Here is a 25,708-nt window from a genome sequence, read left to right as displayed (position 1 = left end):
TGTATTGTATAATTGAAATTTGCTAAGAAAGTAAAACTTAAATGTTTTCACCAAAAAAAGAGAGATACAATTGATAGATGTGTTAATGAACCAGCTGGGGGGAATCTTTTCACAATGTATATCAAATCACCACGATGTACACTTTAAATATCTTACAATTTTGTTTGTCAATTATACCTAAATAAAGCTAAAAAAAAAAAAGATGTGGTCCTTGCCCTTCAGGATCCAATACTGGGATGTTCCTAGCTACTGTGACTCTAAAGAGGGTTCTATTGCCCATTTAAACATTTCTTCTCAGTTCCAAGAGGCTTCAATAAATAATGTCATTTGTCCAGGGAACCTTAATTAATTATGATAAATACAACTATTTTAGGCGAGTCTTAATAGTAGGGCTTTAAATTAATTTTGAATGTAACTATTTAGTGGTATTAAGCAGGGAAGAAAAAAGACACTTCTGTGATTGCCATTTATGGCATTTGTTTTAATGATTTTTCAAAGGTGATAAAACTTTCCTATTATCATTTGTCTCTAAATATTGATCTGATATGGTTTTGAACATAATCAATGACTCCCTGGGATTATAACTCAAGCTTGAATAACTAGAAGCAGACTGAATGCAAGATGCCACTTGACTATATAATCAATCTTGACTCCTTCATTTCCTTTTGCAGCATGGATTTGTACTGTCTGTGTCAAATTGAGACCACAAATTTGTATTTTTTGCCAAGTGCCTACTATTCTCAAAATGAATAAACTGTGCATAAGCATATTATTAATTATCTATTGCCAGGTTCTGTGGCCTTGACTCACATTGTCTTATCTAATTCTCATAATAACCCTGTAAGTTAGAATCCATATCTCTGTTATACAGCTGGATAAACGGAAGCCAGAGGAGTTATAAAACATATTCTTAGTAGGTAGATGTCAAGCCAAGATTCAATCTTGGGTCTATCAATTGCCAAGAAGCCCTTTCTGCAACACTCACTCGAACTTGCGTACAACAGGTGACGGCCACAGTTTCTTTCCTTCTTGAATTTCAGTTTTTCCCATCATCTATATTAAAACAGTTGGGAAAAACCCTCCAAAAAAATTTAAAAAAAAAAAACATAAACAAGACCTAATTGGTTCAATATCTGTAATTTTACCTTAACCATGAATGTTGCTTTATGTAACTTTTACCAAAATAACTCGATAATCAAAACACATTTATTCAGAGCTGCGACCCTGCAACATGCACTAATCATTATACTTATTTCATGCTGTTAAGAAGATAGACATGTTCTTAAAGCAAAAGGCATGATTGAACATTAGGGAGGTAAGAAAGCATTTATCTTTAACTTATTTTTCTTTCGTATTTTTGTATGCCATAACATAATAGCTTAAATATAATATAAAAGTTATCTGAGGACTTTAAAATGCTCTGCAGCGACTTCCCTGAGGGCACAGTGGTTAAGAATCTGCCTACCAATGCAGGGGACACGGGTTCGAGCCCTGGTCAGGGAAGATCCCACATGCCGTGGAGCAACTGAGCCCGTGCGCCACAACTACTGAGCCTGCTCTCTAGAGCCCGCGAGCCACAACTACTGAAGCCCGTGTGCCACAACTACTGAAGCCCGCGTGCCTAGAGTCCGTGCTCCGCAACAAGAGAAGCCACCACAATGAGAAGCCTGCAACGAAGAGTAGCCCCCACTCGCTGCGACTAGAGAAAGCCCACACGCAGCAACGAAGACCCAACACAGCCAAAAATAAATAAAATTATTTTTTAAAAAAATGCTCTGCAAACATTTCATTCTGTTAACTTCAAAGTTAATTTGACTAATTTACCTGGTAATATGCTTTTATTCTATAATTAAAACAGAATTTAACACAAATGATATACAAATTCTATACATATGGGTTAGAAAAATTTATACTGGAACTTTTAAGTTACCTAACGGTTTTTTGGCTGAATTATCACTCACTCACAGACTCAGGAAAGAAAAGAAAGGAAACAAGGAAAAAAGAAAGAAAGAAGAGGGAATAAAAGAAAGAGGAGAGAGAAAAACACTTTTAGGAAAGAAACAAATTCAGGTAAAAAAAAATTTTTTTTTAAGACACAATGATCCTTAAACTAATGGGTACTTGGCATTCTTTGGCCCAAGCTGTAGTGTTTTCATTTAGATAACATGTAAATTAACTGGCACTTTGCTTGAAACGTGAATCTCCTCCTGTTGGCTGAATCGTAGATAAGGCTCTAGTGGGATCCCTATTTAGTTCAATTCCAGCATGCGTTGAATAGATCTGTATGGAATTTAACTAGTTTGAAAAATCAGAAATCAGGAGTGAGGCCCATCTGACATTTTATGCATATCTTTTCTTTAACTTTTTCCTTCTCCCCAACTTCAACCCCCTCCCCAAGCGCATTTTCCTCAGTGTAGGGCGTAATTCCCATTCTTAAGAGCTGCCTTCTCTTCCCGTCCTGGGCAGCTCCACCCCTTTTCACGGACCGAAGTAAATCTGCACAATAATGAACCGTGGAAGGGAGGAATGACATCACCAGTTAGTGGTCCCGAGCTGTTTTGCACAACATTCACCTTTCATTGTTCTGATGACAGGGCTGGAATGTGACGGTTAATTCCCTGTGGAGTAGGGGGCTGAGCAGGGCCCGCTGCTGTTGAACAAACTTCAGTACCCCCTTATAAAAAACAAAAACAAAAACAGAAGCTACCATGCTTCCTAGTATTAAGGTAAGGAAGTCAAGATCTGTTTTGATTTAAGCAAAGCTAGTTACTTTGGTCCATGCGCACTTCATTTGTTCATAGGCTTACTTGGCAGTAAACTCATTTCTTAGTGTGGTTGCAAAGAGCATCTTGGAAGCTGAGTTTGGACATTTGTATAGACTTGACTAATCTGACCAGGGCTGTAAGGACTCGACAACCTTTCAACTTTCGGCTACAGGTTTTACTGAGTGTGGACGGTGACAACCCTTGATAATGACCAGCGTACTGTGACTTTCCTTAATACCTCAGACTTCTTGATTGGAACTGGCCAAGATGCGACTTGCGGTATGAAGCGTGCTCCTGTTTTTCTATGGAGGGGAACAGTAATCTCATCCTACAGAAACTTGGGGAGTTTGTATAAGAACGGAAAAATCTCTTATCTTGCTGCCAGCAGTCCTACTAATATGTTCTGAAGGCTTTTAACAACCTTTCCATGTGCTGTAAATGTCTCTTCTAACTTATGATTTCTTGGTGAGCGAAAAACTAATTCGAGGTGAAAATATTATTTTCAAAGTTTTTGTTATTGTTATGTGGATTTTCTGCAGATCTCTCTTTGCATATGCAGAGAAGGCTTGTAAAAGTTGGCAATGAATTAGATTGTACAGTGATCTAAAGAAAGCCGTTTTTGTTCTGAAACAGTCAGTGTGGCAGTGATAACAAGAATAACAAAGCAGACAGGAGGTTTTATTTTAAAGTGTAAATGGCATTAAAATTTGGACTGTGTTAAACAATTGTGTAAAAAGTTCAACTTTAGTAGTTTTTCAAACTGCCAAAAACATTGTCTGAATTTAGCGGAGTATATAAAATAAATAACTAGTATTTAGTGCTCAGTAGGGCTGGAGGGTAGTGTAAGTCTTTCACAAAAGAACTTCACTTGGCCAAAATCTAATTTTTATAGCGTGATTTCAGATTCATATGACCTGTTGTACAGAAATTTGAACATAAGGGCAGATGGTATGGTTTTCATTTGTGTAGATTTAATTTTGTGTAACATTGATTGTTAATATTTTGTTTCTGTGTTTAAAGTGACAAAAATCTCGAGTTCAACTGTGATGAAAATCTTGGGTTCACTACATTGATCTGCCTGTATTCTTAATTCCATGTGACTGGATGAACTTCTGTTTGCTTGTAAAACCAAATATCCTTTCCACGACAGAAGGGCGCGTGCACATTTCTTTTTTCTCTTGGTCAACAATAGTCAGGATCAATACAAAATTAAGTCTGGGGTTTTGGAGTTTTACTTATTATTTTGACTTTTTAAAATTAGCTTTAAAGTTATTTAAAAACTGGGTAAAGTGATTATTAGATAAACGTCAACATAATTTTTAAAGTATTTAGTGAAATTTCACATATGCTTATATTTAAAAGCTTTTAAAAAAAGACCTTTAGATACAACGGCAATAAATTCTACTGCCATTTTAAAAAGGGAGGGGGCTGTTTTTCTGAGTAAATAAATGCAAGCGAATGCACTGCTCTCAGTGATTTATGTACTTAAGTTAATTCACTACTTATTTCATGTCTGTATTATTTTAAACAAATCTTATTTATGAAAATAGATGTGCCCAAGAGACAGATTCATAGTATCTTAATAAAAGGCTTTACAACAGGATATGTTTTTATATTATGAGTTCCCATAATTTATAAGCTTAGAATGTGACTTTTGCCCAGCACTCTATAAATCCATGCACAGAGTAAAATGGGGTATATTTGTACCTTCATGGATTGTCTTCAGCTTGTTTGAATCGTCTCAGGAAATCTGATTCATGCTGCCATTCCTCCCTCCTGTGTTCTGAGTGAACACAGGAGAGACCTCTACCCAGGCCTGTGGGAGGACCCGTCACACTGTGGTCGCAGGGACCCTCAAAACCCGCCTGCCTCAGAAGACCCTCCCTACTCTCTGGCTTCCCTGGGAAATCACTTCGCTTAGCTTATTGTCTGAGGGCGAGCGTTTCCTGTGATAAAGCACAGTGTTACCTAGATGGAGCATCGCATCATTAGGTGTGATACACCTTGGTGACACCTTCTTTGGGGATGGGAGAGGTCTTTGGGATTGAGCGAGGGAAGGTGAGGGGGCCAGCTGGAATAAAGAGCCCAAGGCCACACAGTTAGGTGACAAACTTCTCTGCTTCATGGCTTTTTCTGTTCCTCCTGAAAATCATTCAGTAAATGTATGCACCTGGCTGATTCTTCGTAAACAACATCAAAGGGAAAGAATGATATCTTCTTTCTACTGTTTTACAAATATTCATCTGATCGATCTGAGGGTGTTTGAATAGTATTTTGAACAACTCAGGAAATAGGAAAACACAATAAACGGTATATTATTGTGGGTAGAAATTACTCATCCAGGCCTGCAAACAACAACAGTTTCAAGTTTCAAGAATGAAGTGATCTTTCCCACTGCACCAGTAGATGCACCAACACCCTCCCCCCGCCACTGTGTTTGAAGAATTCGTTCTGTTGGAGGGGAAAGATACAGATTGGCAGTAAATTTCAATTTAGCATTATTGCTAGTAGTATCTAACATTTATTGAGTACTTATCCTTTTACATATAATAATTCTGTGATTCTGACAACAACCCTGTGCACAGATACTATTATCCCACTTTGATAGAGAAGGAAACTGAGGAAGAAATATAAATTAAGAAACTTACTCAAGTTAGGAGGGGGCAGAACTGGACTCAAACCAGATGGTCTGGCTCTAGAGCATGTGCTCAGAACTACTACACTGAACAGAGGGTCAGCTTTGAAATGACAAGTGCCCCCCAAAATACATTTATTTTCTGTCAATGAAAATTATTGGCATGATTGAGTTACACAGAGTTGCGTAGAGTTACATAGAGTTACATTGATCACATACACAAATTACTACCCATGATTTCATATTTGGTCCTCGATCAGGAATTATCCTTTTTTATTTTCCTGAATCTTCCCATTCAGTTTTCAGTATTTGTGGTCTTTCTCCTTTATCAACCAGAAATTCTCTAGCTCTAAAGAATCTGCAGTACAAAATGTAAAGGGTAAAGAGCTAGGCTTCAAGATCGTTGCGCTGGGATCCAAGGCAAGTCCCTTCCCTGCTGCCCAGCCTTAGGGCAGGAACAGATGAGACCCCCTGGGGTCTGGTCCGTATCTGGCCCCAGTGACGAGGGGCACCACTCTGCCTCCCGCTTCTTGCTTCAGCTTCCTTTTCATTCTTGTTCCTGTTCTCCATCCTTAGCAATGTGTACGCGTGCTATCACCGGTCATTCTTCTTTTTCCTCAACTCTTCATTGACCCACTATTGACCACTGCTCTCTGTGGCTCCTCTCTTCTTGGATTTGTCCTATTTACTTTTTATTTTTAAATGTTTATTGGAGTGTAGTTGATTTACAGTGTTGTGTTAGTTTCAGGTGTACAGCACAGTGAATCAGTTATATATAAACATATATTCACTCCTTTTTTTTTTAAGATTCTTTCCCCATATAGGCCATTACAGAGTATTGAGTAGAGTTCCCTGTGCTCTGCAGCAGGTTCTTATTAGTTATCTATTTTATATCGAGTAGTGTGTATATGTCAGTCCCAATGTCCCAATGTATACTCCCCCCCCCTTATCCCCTGGTAACCATAAGATTGCTTTCTACATCCGTGACTCTACTCCTGTTTTGTAAAAAAGTTCGTTTGTACCCCCTGTTTTTTAGATTCCACACATAAGCGATATATTTGTCTTTCACTCAGTATGAAAATGTCTAGGTCCATCCATGTTGCTGAGGATTTGTCCTATTGTCCCAAGTTCTAAGTCTGTCTTAGGAGAAATCATGAACCATCCAGTTTTGTGTTGGTTGTAGAGAAGGGGAGTGGCCCCTAGCCCTGCAATTTACATATTGTAAGAGCTGGTCAAGATGCAGTGTATCATTCAAGGTCACAGGAACAAAACAAAACGAAACGAAACCCAGAGGCTTCAAACAGGGTAATCTGATAGCTTTATAAATGTGCAGGTAGAGTAGAGAGAAGCTAATAAGGGACCCTGCAGTTCCCTGGGGGGACGGGAGGCGGGTTGGAATGTGAGAGTGTGTACCTCTTACTACCCATTAACTTGGATGGAGGCAGTAGTTACCAGAACCCTCAGGCGTAACTGTATCTATAGGAGAGGGCCTCGAACAGGGACTGTGGCCGTTAGTAGAAGAAGGAAGCCAACTATCCCAGTCTCAAGAGGGAATTAATACCACATTCTCCGATCTCCTGCCAGTGCCTCCTATTGACTAAAGCAAACCTGAGGCTAGAAGGAGTTGGTTACAACAATGCCTAGTACAAAGGATAATAATGAGAAGTATAGAATTTTATGTTATTAAGTAATACAATATACACGTTAATGGCTTGGTACTTTAGTAACTTCAATAACAATTTTTTTTTTCTACAGCTGTATATAACATTGATCTCATAGAGTGAATCAAGGTCCCTATTCAAAAACACTTTCTAACCAAGAGGTCTGGAGCCCTAATTTGCATCCCTTACAAGTTTATAAGAGAAAACTATATATATTTTTTCAAAGCTGAAGAAAAGTGAGATCTAAAAGAGAACACTTCAAAAAGTCGTAAAAAACTTGTCTTGCCCATGCTGATTCAGTTGACTTTTTCACAAAGATAGTTTTGCCCTCAGCTCAAGTCAGTGGAGCCTTGAGAAAAAAACAGGGCAATGGGTCCATCATAACATACTAAGATTCCCCGTGGTACCAGTTAGATCAGCTGGCTAGATTGTGGTGCTACTGAAGCCAGTGTGGTCAAGGAGAGATTACCATTCACACACTCACCCGTATCAAAATGCAGGAATAATCCCATCTAATTCTTTCTACCTTAACCTTCACCCAAACCAGACAATTCTACACCCTAACTATTCCTATAATCTCCTTTTCTCATGTTGCAATGTGATCTTAGTTTTGTCTTTTTTTTTTTTTTTTTGGCATGGGAAAATTTCAACACTTACATAATGGGTCTCCCTGCCTCCAGCCTCCCCTTTCTGTAGTCCATATACCATGTTGTCATCAGACTGTCCTAATATTGAAATTGTATATTATCGCCGTCCTTAAAGTCCTTCGAGAACTTGGTATAATCCTCAGGAGGTGCCTGACTCCTTGGGATGACATCCAAACTGCTTGACGATCTGACCTCCACCTTCCACTGGAGCCTTACCTCTTGACATTGTCCCACCTCCTACCGCGTGCCCTGAGGTTGACTGCTGCTCTGAGTGACGTCCTGTGTTCTTGCATCTGCACACCCTTTTCCCTTTACGTGGCACCGCATTTTCCCCATTCTTCATCTGGATGACTTTGCTTATTCATTCATCGAACAAATACTGATTGAGCACCTACTGTATGTTAGGCACTGTGCTGGTGGGGGGCGGGGCTGGTGTTCAGGGCTGGACTCTGCTCTTATGGCGTTTTTCTTCTGTGCAGAGGTGGAAAGACAGACAATACCTAAGTACACGAATGAATGAACCAGATCATTTCAGACAGTGAAAGTGCAGTAAAAGAAATAAATATGGTACCATGATGGCGTGCGGCTGGGGAAGCTGTTTTCAATAGGCTAATCAGAGAATGCCTCTCTGGGGAGAAGACATGTGAACTGAAACCCAAAGGATGAGAAAAAAGAGCCCGTGGGACCATGGGGTGTGGTTGTGCAGGTAGTAGCCCCTGACCAGGAAGAACTGGGGCTGAAATCCAGTCTTCCTTCAGCGTATCAAGCCAGGCACCCCTGCACGGGCCTCGTTCCCTAAGAAGGAGGGCAACCCCTATCTAGGCCTCCCAGAGGGGCCATATGGGCTACCCCCTGACAGCGGGGGAACACTACTGGGAAAAACAGTTACAAAAGCTTTGAGCAATTACTTCCTCCAATCACATCTCCACCCTTGGATGGAGTAGCATATATTTAAAGCATAAATAGCACCTTTTACAAAGGATTGCAATTTTTTTAAATTCCAAGCACGTAGTACATTATTTAACAATGGTAGAGTGTTCAACCCATCCTTGTTGAATTAGTGAGTGAATTAATGAATCATGGCTATATTCTGTATGAGTCGGGAAGCTTCATACTAGAGTGTTTGATTAGAGAGCTTGTTCTCAAATAGTGATTCTCAGATAAGGGTCTCCTGTTGGGCAGCAAACTATCAGGGAAAAAATAGTTGTTTCAATGGTTTTAGGTGAAAAACAAACAATTCCCCAGACTTTAATTTCTCCGATGACTGAGAGCAATTTACTAGTAGTAGAGTAAGTGATTTATTTCTGAATTTAGCATTCGTAAATTTAAATTAGCATGTTACTAGATTTTCATGAAGACTAAATTTGTATTTCACCGTGGAGTCTGGTTGCTACCAAATCGTGGCAAGCACTGAGCGTGAGCTCACCTGGTAGTAGGAAATCTCACAGTCTCCAAGAAGAATAATTTATTATCAGCCACGAGATTTTCACGGCTTTCAGTTGCTGCCAGATGTGCCTTTTAAAGATAGATTACTATCAGTTAAGTTTCATAATCAGCTTAGTTTATTGTCTGTTGTTGGGCTAACCCAGAGAGGAGTCATAATGCATATCCTTGTTTTATAATTTTTCACAACTAGACCTCAAGTTACCTATTCTACAGCAGAATTATACATAATCCTCTCAAAATCTGGAGAGTGAACCTTCATTTGTAATAATCTGCTTGAGAGGTGCGTGAATGCTATTTGAATTACTTGGATTATACTCTTGAATTGAATGTAGTGAGATTACTGGATTATTTATACATTTATAGGGTATAGTTTTATAACATGAAATCATGTGTATAAGTTCAGGGTCTTCTCTTGTGACATAAAAGCAGTTCATAAAAGGCGCTAGCAAAAAGTTTACTTCTTTTCTTTTCTTTTAATTTTTATCACCAAGTTCTTTTTCATGAGAATAGGTGAGCTAGGCCCCATCCCACCACAGTGGGATAGTGATACAAGTTTGAGATCAGATAGGGACCCTACAATACTGCTGGTCTTCACAATAGGGGAAAAGAAAAAAGTGCACAAGGGCTTTGTAAACTCATCCCCACTACTAAGAAACACAAAACAGAAACAAAGCTCAAAAAAGTCTGTGCCCTGTGATAAAGGACCCACCATTTCTGTATATGTAAAATATGGTTATCTAGCACTCAGTGCCCAGGGCTGGGACTAGGGTGAGGCGAATGAGACTCTCAGCCTTGGGCGCAAAATTTAAGGGGATGCCAAAAAACTCAGTAATCAAGATACGTAATATTTTTAATGCACTATTTTTAAAAATTAAAATTAATGCAAAAAAATCCATGATGAACAGATATATCAAAATTTCAAATGAGAACAGGACCTGAATCTGCAGCTGCACAACCCAGTCTCCTCCACTTCACCCTAATCCCCGCCCTGCACAGTATGTTGGGGACATTAGATTAATTCTGCATAATCATTATAATAGTCACCATCTTGAGGAACTGAGGTGATTTATGAAAGAGTAACACTTCTTCCTGGGTCATCTGGTAAAACCATGTCCTATCATGTTACCGAGCTGCTTAGTTCTCTACTATATGCTCTAGTTGGGAAAAAATGCATTGTGATTCAAGGTTTCAAACTGCAGGAAAGCTTAACTCTTTTGAGGTTCATTCATCTCTAATCACTCTCATGCCCTTGCTAGTTTTAACCTGCCTTTTCTCTTAACAGAGAGGCATACACACAGGGAGAGCTGAAGAAGTACAAAAAGAGTGGAGGGGAAGGAAACAGTGAGAAGGGAACTTAGCGTGGTCTGGCTGAGAAACAAACCTAGGATGACATCAGGGTTTCAAATGGGGTCTGATGGATTAAAATGGTGACAAGTGACAAGGGAAGCAAAGAGAGGATTGCTGCTCTGGGGCTAATGCTGAGAAATTTGGAGAAATGGTTCAAGGAAAAAAAGTGAGAATGAACATAGTCCAGCGAGGCCCTGAGTCTTCAGGAGCACGGATTGACTACTGTTCCAGGGAAGGTGTTTATCTCAAAGATGGGTATCCAGGAGAGGTTTTAAAAAAATCTTTCACTTCCCCTTTCCCCTCCAAAACAATTTATCTTTAGACTCTAAAAGGAAAGCTAAATTAACAAATATCTGTGGAACAGATCAGAATGAGCTGCTTTTTCTAGCATAAGTTTGCGTAAGAATGAACAGATCCCAGTGAGGAAGAAAAAGTAGAAGTCGCTAACAAGCTTAATTATAAACATGGAAAGGAATGAAAGATTCACCCACAATCATGGAAATATGAGAATCACATCATAGAGTAAGGAAAATGAAAATATGACCAGACTCCAAACTAGCTGAGACGTGGGTGGAGAAAAGCTAAACATTACAAAAGAGGGTTAAATCTTATTATGAAAAATTTCAAACATCTACAAAATAAAAAGAATAGTGTAATGATCTCCTATGTACCCAGCACTTAACTTCAACAATTAATCAACTCTTGACCAATCTGGTTTCATCTATCCTAACTCTGCTGGATTACTGTAATGTAAATTCCAGACATATCATTTCATTCATAAATATTTCAATATGTATTTCTAAAATGTAAGGATTCTTTTAAAAATATTGTCAAAATCCTTTATCACACCTAAAATTTAATAATAATTCCTTAATGTAATTTTTCCGATTGTCTTATTTTTAATAATTTGAACGAGACTCCAAACAGATTATAATTGGTTGGTATGTCTTCTCACTTTCTTTTAATCTATAGTTTCCCCTCCCCCATTCTTTTTTCTTAGAATTTATTTATTGAAGAAACTAGGTTTTTTATCCGGTATAGTCCCCTACATTTTGGACTTTTCTGATTGCATCATCACAGTGTCATTTAGTATGTTTCTTGCCCCTGTCTTTTCTGTAAACTAATGGTTATAGAAGCTTGATCTGATTCAGGTTCAATTTTTTTGGTAAGAAAATTTCTTGGGTGGAGGTCTATATATATGTATACAGTATCTGGCTGTCTCTCTTTTGGGAGACATTAATGAGCATTGCCCACACCCATTATTTTATTGGGGATTGCAAAGTGGTGGTATTGTATAATTACTTCTTTATTTATTATTTTCATTATTTATTAACTGGACTATTTCTATAAAGAAAAACAAAGAGCTTTAAAGTTAAGTGGGAACATGCTAATATCTCTCATATACATATGAGGTTAAAAATGTTGACCCTGCCCTACCTGTGTCCTGTGTCCACATCCCTGTTTCTCCTTCCTTTCACAATCAAGATCTCAAATCATTAGTCTCAGGTACTTGTCTCCATTTTTTTTTTTTTTTCCGCTTTGATTTTTCTTCAGCTAAGCTTTATTTTGTATTTTGATCCCTAACCCCACTAAAACTGCTCCAGTGAAGTGCTGTCGATATCCGTGTTGACATATCAAATGGAAGAAGTTTTCTTTAAATTTGAGTTTAAATGAAAACAAGGAACATTTTCCTGTCTCTCACTTGGTGCCTCCAGAGCATTGCAGTATGGACATGCCCCATTCCTGCCCTCTTGGGGTCTGCAAATCCACTGTTGCGTGGACTCCCTCCTGACTCTCTGGCTCTCCCCGCTCAGCCTCTCTCATTAAGTGCCTTGATGTTTTCTCATCTCAGTGTCTTTTTCCTATCCTTGGTCCTCTTTCTCTCTGATGTCTCACACCTCTTACTCATCTCATCCTCTCTCATGGCTTTAGATTGCACCCGTCACTGGACACTCCCAGTCTGTAACTTTGGCCCAGATCCATCTCCTAAACTCCTGGGTACCAATAAGCACTTCACTTGTAGGTTCCAATAACCTCAGAGTCAACGTGCCTTTTTAAAATTTTATTCTGTTTTTGGCCGCGTTGAGTCTTCGTTGCTGCACGCGGGCTTTCTCTAGTTGCGGCGAGCGGGGGCTACTCTCCCCTGCGGTGTGCGGGCTTCTCACTGCGGTGGCTTCTCTTGTTGCGGAGCATGGGCTCTAGGCACGCAGGCTTCAGTAGTTGTGTCACACGGGCTCAGTAGTTGTGGCACGTGGGCTCTAGAGCGCAGGCTCAGTAGTTGCGGCGCACAGGCTTAGTTGCTCTGCGGCACGTGGGATCTTCCTGGACCAGGGCTTGAACCCGTGTCCCTTGCATTGGCAGGCAGATTCTTAACAGTTGCACCAGCAGGGAAGCCCCGATGTACCTTTTTTGGAGCATCATGATCATCCCCTCCAAGGCTGTTTCTCTTCTCTTAGCCTATATGTGATAAGCACTGACAGCCAACAAATAACTCTGTCCAGAAGCAGTGGAGTCTGTCCAAATTTCTCCCTCTCCATCCTCACTCAGTCTGTTACCAAACCCTATGACTTCTGTCTCCTGAATATCACCATGTGAACCCCCTTCTCTTTTTATTCAATGACATAACCTTAGTTCAGACTCCGTTTCTCAACTCTTGCTTTCTCAGGAGCTCCTAACTGATCTCCAGCTTCTCCACACCTGTCGAACTTCCTCATATTCTGAATCCCAAGTTCAGAGTCATCCTCTTAGCCCGCTGGGGGCTTTGTTTTCTTGGCCTTCCTTTCCAACCTCCTTTCCTTCCACTGTTCCCACAGGTACCCTTCACTGTAGTTGAGTTACCTTTGGGGTCTATTTCCCAGTTCTGTGCTTTTACGTGCTGTTTCCACTACACTCCTATTTTAGGCTTTGCAGGCCACTTACAGTGTCTGCCTCCTCTTCTTCGTTATGTTTTACAAGCCTTTAAAAATGTAAGAACAATTTTTAGCTCTAGGACTGTCCAGATACTGGCCTTGATCTAGATTTGGCCCACAGACAATACTGCTAACCCCTGGTCTAGAGGGTCCTTTCCCTGCCTTCTCTACTTACTTAGCTCCTACTTAGCTTTTAATATGCAGGTTAAGAGTCACCTCCTCCTAGAAGCCTCCCTGACTACACTCCCCTGATATGACTTAGCTGCCCTTCCTCTGGTTTCCCACAGAGGTAGATGCTTCCTCTGCATGTCTTTGTTCTCTGTATTGGTTTAATTGTTCTCATCTTTAGAGAGTAAATGCCTTAGGGGCAAGAACTGTGTCTTTTTTTAACTTTATATGCCTAGCAGAGTGCCCCCGCACAAAGTAAGTGTTCAGTAAATGATTGTCAAATGAGTAAACAAGAAGAGGTGTGACCGACAGCACTGGCGGATGGCATTTACTGAGAACATTCTGTGGGCTGGCCACTGTCTAAGCACTTTACAGAGGCTGTTTGCTTTAGTCTTCACAACAGAGGCACAAAGAAGTTAAGGATTTGGCCGAGCACATTCGAATTGCAGCAAGACTTTTGAGATGGCCTTTTGCGATCATCTTCAACAAACGTGGAAAGAGCTCACCATCGGCCACATTCTAGGTGCTGCGGCTGCAGCAGTGAATAAAATACACAAAAACCCACCTATCAAGGTGTTTACAGTTTAGAGAAGAACGACAGTCAATTAAAAAAAAAGAATAAGTAAAATGTATAGTGTATTAGATGGTAATAAGTGCTCTGGAGAAAAAGACAGCAGAAGAAAATAGGAAGTTCTACCATGAAATGCACAAGACAAATAAGGTTGGCAAAGCAGGCCTCCCTGAGAGGGGATGATTGTACAAAGACTTGAAGGAAATGAAGCAGTGATCTAGTAGAAGATCTCAAGGATAAAAGAAGGAGTTTTAAGAGATAAAGTCACAGAAGTAGGAGGAAAAGAGTGATAACGTGGGGCCTTTTAGGCCATTGTGATGATTTGGGCTTGGAGCCGAGGAATGACGGGATCTGATTCACCCTTTTTATTTATTTATTTATTTTTACATCTTTATTAGAGTATAATTGCTTTACAATGGTGTGTTAGTTTCTGCTCTATTCACAAAGTGAATCAGTTATACATATACATATGTTCCTATATCTCTTCCCTCTTGCGTCAGCCTCCCTCCCACCCTCCCTATCCCACCCCTCCAGGCGGTCACAAAGCACCGAGCTGATTCACCCTTTTTAAATCACGCTGGCTCCTGGGCAGAGGACAGATGAGGGTGAGCAAAAGTGGAAGTTGAGAGTCAGGTTAGGTCGCTATTGCAATAATACAGATAAGGGATGACGGTGGCATGGGCCAGGGTAAGAGCAATAGCGGGATGAGAAGTAATTGGATTCGAGATGTATTTTGAAGGTAGAGTTGACAAGATTTATTGAAGAACTGAATGTGGGCTTGTGAGAGAAGGACAGAATTCAAGGATGACTCTCGATCTGGGGCCCAAGCATCTGGAAGAATTTGGTTGTAGTTGACTGATGTGAGGAGGATGTGGTTGGAACAGGTGCAAGGGAGGGCTGGGAGCTCAGAGAGATAATGACTAACAGCCCCGCGGGCTCATGGGTGACTGATGACAACGTCCCTGCTGCTGAATGGGTTGAAGTCAGCAGCAGGGAGAGCTTGACTGTATTTGAAGGGCTCTGTACATTGACCTGTCTTTCTGTTAATCACTGGGGTTGTGTTACCATTGACACAATGCTATATATAAACTGATATATTGGGTGACAAAACAGTCCAAGGAGGATCTTGACAGTTCCAGAAGGATAGGTGAATCAAGTAAGATGAAGTTAACCTAAACAAACACAAAGTCTTGTGAATTTCAGCTGTTCAAGCAATACCTGTTTGAGAAATAACATTGTTAAAAGCACACTGTGGTCAAACAGATCTGGTCCAAAATCCCAACCTGCCCCTTCTTAGTCCAGTTCCCATGATTAGGGCAAACGACTCCCTTATTTATAAAATGGCATAGTAATGCCTTGCTCAAGTGTTGTTATGAAAATGAAATGAAATAATAAAATACACAGCCTTGGATATAACAGATAGTTGGTAAATAAAATGTTTTATTATCAAAAGACCTTTCTTCCTATCCTTTATTTTTAAAAAAATTAAGTATTAGTAAATACTTGAGTTTGGAGTGGGCTTTTACGAGCCTCTTGAAATAATATTAGGACTCAAGGTTTTCTCATACCTGAAACATTATTTTCCTGGAACAAGTTTTCTCGTCAGCCGGAATTCCACCTGAAAAAGTTAGCTGTCTTCTCTTTATTTTTACAACTTCTGCTTTCACCTCTTTCTGCCTTAAGATTAATAAGCTATTTTATGTTTTCAATCATATTTTAAGCCACCCTTTTATATTTGTTTACAACTTTTCTCCCTTTATCTGACATCTTAGAACACTTTGCAGGGCTTTTAATATTATTTTTCTTAATCTATTTTAAAACTGAGATATAATTTATATATTACAAAATTCACCAATTTTAATTATACATTTTGATGAGTTTTGATAAATGTGTACACCATAACAGTCAGAACACCGAAATCCTCTTATTTTGCTCCTTCAATAGCATAATTACATGGAAATGCCCCATAATGTACAGTAAATTAAGTGTTTAAAGCACAAAGTGAAATTGTAACTATTAGAAAATTGTTTGTGCGATAGTCATTATGCTTTGTGAATAGTTGCACAATGATATGATAATGCTTCTGAATGCTTGTTTAATGTAAAAAAAGAGGATTTCTAGATATGGGGGAAGAAGAAAAAAAACACCTGAAAGTGGAATGCCAAATTGACTGGAAAGGTAGATAAAAAGGTTGTTCATCCACCAGAACTAAGGATAGACAGACCATTAGGATATCTTTCCAGTCCACACAGAGAAGGCTCCCTCTCTCATGTGAGGTTTCCCACTTAAGAGAAACTCCTCTTCTCCCAGAGCTGATGACTAGGATGACCATATTCTTTAAGAGAGGGCATTGCTAATGAGATCAGACACATTCATTGTCTAATAGCCACTAGTAATATCCAATTACTGGCCTAGTAACAACCATGACATACATTCGACAAAAATTTATCCTCAGCTCAGCATTGTAAGGACTTTAGTTCACACAGCCCTGTGTAGGTGGCGTGAGCTGTATTTCTAGCTCAAGCTTATTTATTTGTTCTTTCTTCCATTTATCCATTCAGTCAATATTTCTTGAGCACCTCCTATGTGCCAGGCATTGTGCTAGGGGGTGAACAAGGACCTGGCACCCACTCTCACAGAACTTTCATGAACAGAGGTAGGCAGACATGAAAAACTTATAAGTTGATAAGTGTTAAAAAAGAAGACCGCAGGGTATTATGAGAGTTTCTAAGAGGCTCTGACTTAGTCAGTTTGGTCAGGGAAGGCTTCCTGAAGGGAGTGACATTTGAGTGAGACTCAAAGGATAAAAAGTCAACCAGATATGTTCACGTGTGTGTGTGTGTGTGTGTCAGAGAGAAAGGAAGAGCAGGGAGGTACTTCTAAGCAGAGGGTCCAGCATATTTGAGGAATGTGTGGAGCTTAGATAACAGGTGAGATCAGCTTGAGCTCAACCTGCCCAGGTGGTCAGGAATCACATCAGTCTGGGCCTTGTTATGGATTTCATGCCTCTATTCTTAAAGCAATAGGAAGCCATGGGAGTGTTGACTTAAAAAAATGCACAACGTGAGAGTTGCAAATTAAGCTTTACTGGGGGCAAAATGTGGACTACAGCCCCGAGACAGCGTTTCAGATAACTGAGAAACTGCTCCAAGGAGGCGAGGGGTGATCCAGGACATATAGGAGTTTTGCAACAAAAGGGCAGGTAGTCGGAACGTTAAAAGATTATTGTTAATTAAAGAAAACCAGGTATCTCAGGTTAAGGAATGTAGCGCTTTTCTGTGTATGGGAAGATGCAAGAGTCTGGGCTCACTGAAATCATTCCTTTGATAGGCAACTCAGCTACCTAGGGCCAGTATCCTGTATTTGCACATCCTGAGTTTCCTCAGGGCTCACTTCAGGGAGTGGCTGCAGTCTGACGGCTGCTAGATGGCAGGTATTCTTTTCAGCCCTGAGTTTCCTCAGGGCTCACTGGCTCACGTTGGAGGGCTGCAGTTTTTGATGACTGTGACACCCTTTGTTTATTGACGTGGCAGGAAATATGCCATTTATAAATATTCCATTTACCAGGAGTGACATGATTATATTAGAATTTGGGTGAGAGTAAGTAGTAATAATAATAATGATAACATAAACATAATAATAATACAATTATACATTTATAATATAAAGTGTAGTTTTAGCTACACTTACTATGGGCCAGGCACTGTTATACGTGCTTTCCATATATTAACTGATATGCACCTCAGACAAACCTTATGAATTAGCTACTATTTTGATGCTCAATTTATAAGTGAGAAAAGTGAGATACACAGAGGTTATATAACTTCGCCAAGATCATACAGCTAGGAAGTGGCACAGCTGAGGTTGTGAGGGGACCAGTTTGGAGGCTGTTGCAGAATTATCAGCAGATGTTGAGTACTTGGACTGGAGTAGAGACAGTGGGGAGGCATTAAGGCTATGGGTTAAGGTGTATATGACCTGTAAAATTTATAGGACTTATTTTCAGAGCACTACATTTCTAAGTGTTGGCACGTTTATTTATTTGTTTGTCTCAATCATGGTAAGAACAGTTAACATGAGATCTACCCTCTTTAAAAAATTTTAAGTATACAGTACAGTACTGTTAACTATCGTCTGGTATACTTTTCAACTTGCTGTTGCTTCAGTTCTCAATATCTGCCAATACCCTTTCTCACCTGTTTTTCCTGTTTCTGTTAAAAGTATTACTGTTTGCAATTATTCAGACCCAAAGCACTGAAGTCATGTTTTTCTCTCTCTCTCTCTCCCTTCCTACCAGTTAGTAAGCAGTCACAAAGTCCACGTTATCTTTTGCAAAGTTGTCACAATTCATCCTATTTTTCCCATCGCTAACGCCCTGCGCACACAAATTATGAAACAGAAACTAGTACCTGAAAAGCCCTCTTCGTGCCCCCTTCTAGTCGCTACCCTTCAGTACTGGTAGCCAGCATCCTGCCTTCTGATTAGCTTCATTAATGGCTATTTGTTAAACCTTCATCCTGCAGTAATTGATAAGGGATTTATTATAACAGCATTTTATTTTGTTTTTATGTAATACCTAAGAGAAACTTATTTGCGGACTAATCTTTTAATTATGAAATATTAAATATGAAATATTTATATATGATATAATATATAAAGTTTAATGCAATAAAATAGAATGTTTTAATATATTTTGTTTTCTAGGTTGAAAAAACTCCTTGAACAAGAAAAGGCTTACCAAGCCCGCAAAGAAAAGGAAAATGCTAAGCGGCTCAACAAACTGAGAGATGAGCTTGTGAAACTCAAGTCCTTTGCACTCATGCTGGTGGATGAAAGGCAGATGCATATCGAGCAACTTGGCCTGCAAAGCCAGAAAGTACAGGACCTGACTCAGAGACTGAGGGAAGAGGAAGAAAAGCTCAAAGCCATCACTTCTAAATCCAAAGAAGACAGGCAGAAATTGCTCAAGTTGGAAGTGGATTTTGAACACAAGGCTTCGAGGTTTTCCCAGGAGCATGAAGAGATGAGCGCTAAGTTGGCCAATCAGGAGTCTCACAACAGGCAGCTCAGACTTAGGCTGGTTGGTTTGACTCAACGAATCGAGGAGCTGGAAGAGACCAACAAAAATCTTCAAAAGGCAGAAGTAGAACTTCAGGAGCTAAGAGATAAAATTGCCAAAGGGGAATGTGGCAACTCCAGTCTCATGGCAGAGGTGGAAAAGCTTCGGAAGCGCGTACTTGAGATGGAGGGTAAAGATGAGGAGATCACGAAAACCGAATCCCAGTGCAGGGGGCTGAGGAAGAAGCTGCAGGAGGAGGAGCACCATAGCCGAGAGCTCAGACTTGAAGTCGAGAAGTTACAGGTGAGAATGTCTGAACTGGAGAAGTTGGAAGAAGCATTCAGCAAGAGTAAATCAGAGTGCACCCAGCTGCATTTAAATCTGGAGAAAGAAAAGAACTTAACCAAGGACCTGCTCAATGAGTTGGAGGTAGTCAAGAGTCGGGTTAAAGAACTGGAATGTTCTGAAAGTCGATTGGAAAAGGCTGAATTAAGCCTGAAAGACGATCTGACAAAGTTGAAGTCCTTTACCGTGATGCTGGTTGATGAAAGGAAAAACATGATGGAAAAAATAAAGCAAGAAGAGAGAAAAGTGGATGGACTCAATAAAAATTTTAAGGTGGAACAAGGCAAGGTTATGGATGTGACGGAAAAGCTCATCGAAGAAAGTAAGAAGCTTTTAAAACTGAAATCCGAAATGGAGGAAAAGGTATACAATTTGACAAAAGAGAGAGATGAGTTAATAGGCAAACTGAAAAGTGAAGAAGAAAAATCCTCTGAATTAAGCTGCAGTGTTGACTTATTAAAGAAGAGACTTGATGGGATAGAAGAGGTGGAGAGAGAAATAACAAGAGGAAGGTCTCGAAAAGGACCTGAGCTCACCTGCCCAGAAGGTAACAAAATTAAGGAGCTAACACTTGAAATCGAGAGACTGAAGAAACGTCTCCAGCAACTGGAGGTGGTGGAAGGGGATCTGATGAAGACGGAAGATGAGTACGGCCAGCTGGAGCAGAAGTTTAGAAGCGAGCAGGATAAGGCCAACTTCCTCTCTCAGCAGCTGGAGGAGATAAAACACCAAATCGCCAAGAATAAAGCAATAGAGAAAGGTGAGGCGGTGAGCCAGGAAGCTGAGCTGAGACACAGGTTTCGGCTGGAAGAAGCTAAAAGTCGAGACTTAAAAGCAGAAGTCCAAGCCCTTAAAGAGAAGATTCATGAATTGATGAACAAAGAAGATCAGCTTTCTCAGCTCCAAGTGGATTATTCTGTCCTTCAGCAAAGATTTATGGAAGAAGAAAATAAGAACAAGAACATGGGGCAGGAGGTCCTCAATCTGACCAAAGAGTTGGAGCTGTCCAAGCGGTACAGCCGCGCTCTCCGACCCAGCGTGAACGGGAGGAGGATGGTGGATGTCCCCGTGACGTCCACCGGCGTCCAGACGGATGCGGTCGGCAGCGAAGCGGCGGAGGAGGACACGCCAGCAGTGTTTATACGCAAGTCCTTTCAAGAAGAAAACCATATCATGAGTAACCTTCGACAGGTGGGGCTGAAGAAACCTGTGGAACGTTCCTCTGTCCTAGACAGGTATCCTCCCGCGGCCAACGAGCTCACCATGAGGAAGTCTTGGATTCCATGGATGAGGAAAAGGGAGAATGGGCCCCCGGTGACTCAAGAGAAGGGGCCTCGAGCCGGTTCCAGCCCGGGGCACCCAGGAGAGCTGGTTCTTTCGCCCAAGCAGGGCCAGCCCCTGCACATTCGAGTGACGCCGGACCATGAGAACAGCACTGCCACTTTGGAGATTACGAGCCCCACGGCGGAAGAATTTTTTTCCAGTACCACCGTCATTCCCACCCTAGGGAATCAGAAACCGAGGATAACCATTATCCCGTCACCAAATGTCATGTCTCAGAAACAGAAAAGCGGAGATGCTACTCTCAGCGCGGAGCGAGCCATGTCCCCAGTCACAATTACTACCTTCTCCAGAGAGAAGACACCAGAAAGCGGAAGAGGGCCGTTTGCGGATAGGCCCACGTCCCCCATTCAGATCATGACCGTGTCCACATCGGCGGCCCCGGCGGACATCACCGTCCCTTCCGAATCCCAGGAAATGCCCGTGGGAAGGACTGTCCTCAAGGTCACCCCGGAGAAGCAGACTGTGCCAGCCCCAGTCCGGAAGTACAACTCCAATGCCAATATCATAACCACGGAAGACAATAAAATTCACATTCACTTAGGTTCTCAGTTTAAGCGCGCCCCTGGGACTGTGGCTGAGGGAGCAAGCCCGGTGATTACTGTCCGACCTGTCAGCGTGGCCGCGGAGAAGGAGGTGTCCACTGGCACAGTCCTTCGCTCTCCCAGGAGCCACGTCTCGCCTCGCCCTGGCGCGAGCAAAGTGACCAGCACCATCACCATTACACCGGTCACGACCTCATCGGCCAGAGGAACCCAGTCAGTGGTGAGTAGAGGGGGCTGCAAAGTTCACGCCAAGGCGGGGGGCGCGGGGCTGTGCGGGGGGAGTGAAAACAACGCAGTGCCCAAAATACAGCAAAAGCACGTGCCTCGGCTCCACCCGAACCCACTACGAGCTGTTTCCTAGGGGACTGTCTACATCAAGAAATAGGAGTAAAAAGTGGCCTAGTACTTTATGAATTTGCGCCAATTATGAGGGATAATTTTTCTTTCACATCAATTATGGAGACTCCAAAAATCCTTGCAAAGATGGCCTCTTGCAGTGTCAGCATATGGGAATAATGAGGTTTAAAATTTGGTTTTTATGTTTACAGTATTTTGAAAAATGGAGACTGGGGAGAAATGGTCAATATGCAGAAAATAATTAAAACCGTTACTGGGTTGGGCTTCCCTGGTGGCGCAGTGGTTAAGAATCCACCTGCCAATGCAGGGGACACGGGTTCGAGCCCTGGTCCGGGAAGATCCCTCATGCCGCAGAGCAACGAAGCCCGTGCGCCACAGCTACTGAGCCCTGAGCACCACAACTACTGAAGCCCGCGTGCCTAGAGCCCGTGCTTCGCAACAACAGAAGCCACCACAGTGAGAAGCCCTCGCACTGCAAGGAAGAGTAGCCGCCCCTCGCCGCAACTAGAGAAAGCCCGCCTGCAGCAACTAAGACCCAATGCAGCCAAAAAATAAAAATAAATAAATAAATAAATAAATAAATAAATAAATAAATAAATAAATAAATTTATTTATTTATTTATAAAAATAAATAAATAAAAATAAATAAATAAATAAACTATTCCTGGGTTATATTTCTAGAACCTAAAATATTTAAAATACATTTACATATGGTCATAGTCATACTTTATTCGAAAAGTAAGATTAAAAGATTATTATATCCAAAACGTTTTTTTAAAGTAAAAAAGAAGTGAGTTTATATTTCTAAACAGTACATTGTATTAATAGTATCGTGCAGAGAGCAGGTGCTCGATAAATATTTAGTTAATACCAGCTGGGGGGCTAAATGAAGGGTTATAAAAAAGCATGTCCAAAGTATAAAAGCCAGAACTTAAAAATAAATTCTATTTTTCAAAATACATCCAGTGATTTTCTTCATTTATTGAAGACAACTGGTAGATGAAATTATAGAAGAACATGCACTACTTAGATATTAGTTTAAACTAATAGACTAGAAATTATGATTCCCAATCTCTGAATAAATTCTGCAGCATATATTAGAAACTCTTAAGAAGGAGAGGAAGCTTATTATTTAAGTATAGAAACTGTGGCTCATTTTCCCATATCTTCACTATAATTTACTTTAATTCTCTGTGCACAAGCATAGACCCAAGACAGGCTCCAAAGTGTGAATTACTCACTAACTGCTTTGCCAGTGAAGCTTTTTGTTATTGGCTCCATGGGAGCTGAATAGCATTCAGCACTGCTCACCCTTCTCAAATGGTTCAATGCTGCTTTTATTTAAGCAACACAGCGTAGCTTGGATTTTTATAAAAGCTAGTGGAGGTGTAATTGTTGTAATTTAGAGCAGATCTTCTGCTGGAACATCTTATTCCCATCTTAAGGGTCAGGTCAAGCTAGGCTTCCCTTCTGCAGCAACACTTTGGATTACTGACTAAAGCCCCTACACAAATAGGATTTCAAAACAACTGTCTAAGATTTCTAAGGCCTAAATGATGATTCACATACTTCAGTTATATCAGATCCCATAAGATCAAGGGCAACAAAAAGTTTGGGAATACCCCTCTTAGAAATCGAATAGTGTGGTTAGTTCATTTGTGCATTTATTCAACATTTATTGACCATTAGCAGCACTTTAGGCATGGGGTTAGGTGCCGACTGTAAAGAGGACGTGTTGAAGTTCTTCTTAGTGGGAGAGGCAGGATTGAAACCTCCTTAGTGGTTCTGTGAGAGGGGTATGTACAAAGGAACAAGCAGAGAAGGCTTCGCCGGGGGAAGAGGTCTTCACAGATGCAGAGAGAGGGCAGCGTGTGCACAGGCGCGGCGATGGCGATGGTGATGGCGATGTGAGGAACTGGCTCGTTGGGGAAGGTGAGCTGTCCCTTTGCGCTGCAGCGGCTGGGGCTGGAGACAAAATGCAGGAGCAGAAAAGGAGAGGCACACTGGGGTCAGATACTGAAGATGTGTGGGTCTTTTTATGAAACTGACATTTAATCTCAGAGAGTAGACAAAGGGACCCAGAAACAAGGTAATGATTTTTAAAACTACATTATTTATGTGTTAGGTATGTCTGTAAAACCATTTAAAGGATAAATTGGAGGAAATAGAGGCCGAGGACGGGGATACTGTTGCAATTCTGTAGGCTGGAGATGGTGTATGCTTGAACTGTGGTAGCGAAAATGAGGACAGACATATATTGAAGACGGAATTGAAGATTTCATGACAAACTGAGTACAGAGGGCAGCTCTGAGGTTTCTGGCTTGGCTGTAGAGGTGGATAAAATGAGAAACTCAGGGGGACTACTGTTTGGGGGAGAAGTTAAGTAATGTTTGGGGCCTGTTATAATTGAGATGCCTGAGGGACACTGAAAATGTCTAGCACGCGGCTGGAAATCTGGATCTGCATTTAAGGAGAGCACTGAAGACTCAAGGTCCTGGGACTCAGCAACATGTGGGTGACAACTGAGGCGATTCTCAGGGTGAATGTGAAAAATGAAAAGAGGGCCAAGGATGGAGCATGGTGACACCCACATTTAGAAGGCAGGCAAGCTGGAACCGGGAGCCAGCGCCAGAGTGAAAAGGAGTCGGCAGAGACAGGAGGGGGATGGGTGAGACCCAAGTAAGAAATCACAGCAGGAGAGTTTTAGGAGCACCTCAAGAAGGGCGCTGTGGGGGAATTCTGTGGCAGTCCAGTGGTTAGGTCTCCGAGCTTTCACTGCAGGGGGCACGGGTTCATCCCTGGCCGAGGAACTAAGGTCCTGCATGCCATGCGGCATGGCAAAAAAAAAAAAAAAAAAAAAAAAAGGGGGTGTGGTCAGCAGTGACAATACAAAAAAGAGAAGATCTGGCCTCCTTAGGAGGGGAAAGGAGAGCTGCTTCATGTAAAGCAAGTGAGGTGATTTGGGGGACAGTAGGAGTAAAGATGCCTGAGTATACGCAGGGTGTCCTGCAGCTTCTCTGTGAAGTAGGAGTGAAGGCTGTCTTCAGTAAGGGTAGAGGAGGTAGGTCAGGGGCTTGAGAAGAGAACGAAGGGTGCACAGATGTTCCGGGAGAGGGGAAGGGGGGCGACTGAAGTGGACTAGACACCAACTCCAACTTGTTAACGATAATCTGATCTGGAGAGGGGTCGTCTGCGGGTAGTTCTGTGGCAAGAACCCTGCTTATGCGCAGACTGATGGCATTTCCGGGGGAAACTCACCAACATTGCCCTTGCGTTTCTGTATTTTCTCTCTTACAGTCGGGACAAGACGGGTCATCCCAGCGGCCTACACCCACCCGCATTCCTATGTCAAAAGGTATGAAAGCAGGAAAGGCAGTAGTGGCAGCCCCAGGAGCAGGAAATCTGACCAAATTCGAGCCTCGAGCTGAGACTCAGTCTATGAAAATAGAGCTGAAGAAATCTGCAGCCGGCAGCGCTACCTCTCCTGGAGGGGGGAAGGGCTGAGGGCAGTGGCGGAGGGGGTATGTCGTGCAGATGCTACTGCTGCCCTCTGTTCGTGCCAACTCTCTACATGTACTAATTTAAGTTTTCAATATCTTGTTCATAAAATAATCAACTAATAGCCACGTGTCTTTCCTATTTTGTGGATTTGTTTTGATGCTGGGGAACAGAACTAACCAGCAAAACTACCGTGTGCTGTGTGCTTTGCGGAGGGTGCTGGGCCCGAGGCAGGGCCCGACTTCTAGACCCAGTTTTGCTTCTAGAAAGTGGACCCATTAGTTAAATCAGTAAGATATGGGGGCTGGATCACAGCCTCGCCAAAGCCGGCTCCTAATTGTAAACCAAATATAATAGGCTTTGTTCCACCATAATTGATTTTTCAAAAACTCTTTGAGGAAACAGGAAACAGGT

The 25,708-nt window shown here is 41.5% G+C and overlaps 1 protein-coding gene across 1 annotated transcript in view; it reads left to right on the top strand.

Annotated features, from left to right (window-relative positions):
- FILIP1 (filamin A interacting protein 1) overlaps positions 1–25,468 on the top strand; it is a 120,143-nt gene extending 94,675 nt beyond the window's left edge. The window contains exons 5-6 of the mRNA XM_060284003.1: positions 18,854–21,659; positions 25,094–25,468. Coding sequence (XP_060139986.1) covers positions 18,854–21,659; positions 25,094–25,300 — 3,013 coding nt within the window. The 3' untranslated portion in view covers positions 25,301–25,468. The remainder of the gene's footprint in view (positions 1–18,853; positions 21,660–25,093) is intronic.
- The last annotated feature ends 240 nt before the right edge of the window (positions 25,469–25,708 follow it).

The sequence above is a fragment of the Globicephala melas genome, chromosome 14 (genome assembly GCF_963455315.2).
Source record: "Globicephala melas chromosome 14, mGloMel1.2, whole genome shotgun sequence".
NCBI lineage: Eukaryota > Metazoa > Chordata > Mammalia > Artiodactyla > Delphinidae > Globicephala > Globicephala melas.
The sequence above is the reverse complement of the archived record's forward strand: the minus strand, read 5'-3'. Positions and strand labels throughout refer to the sequence as shown.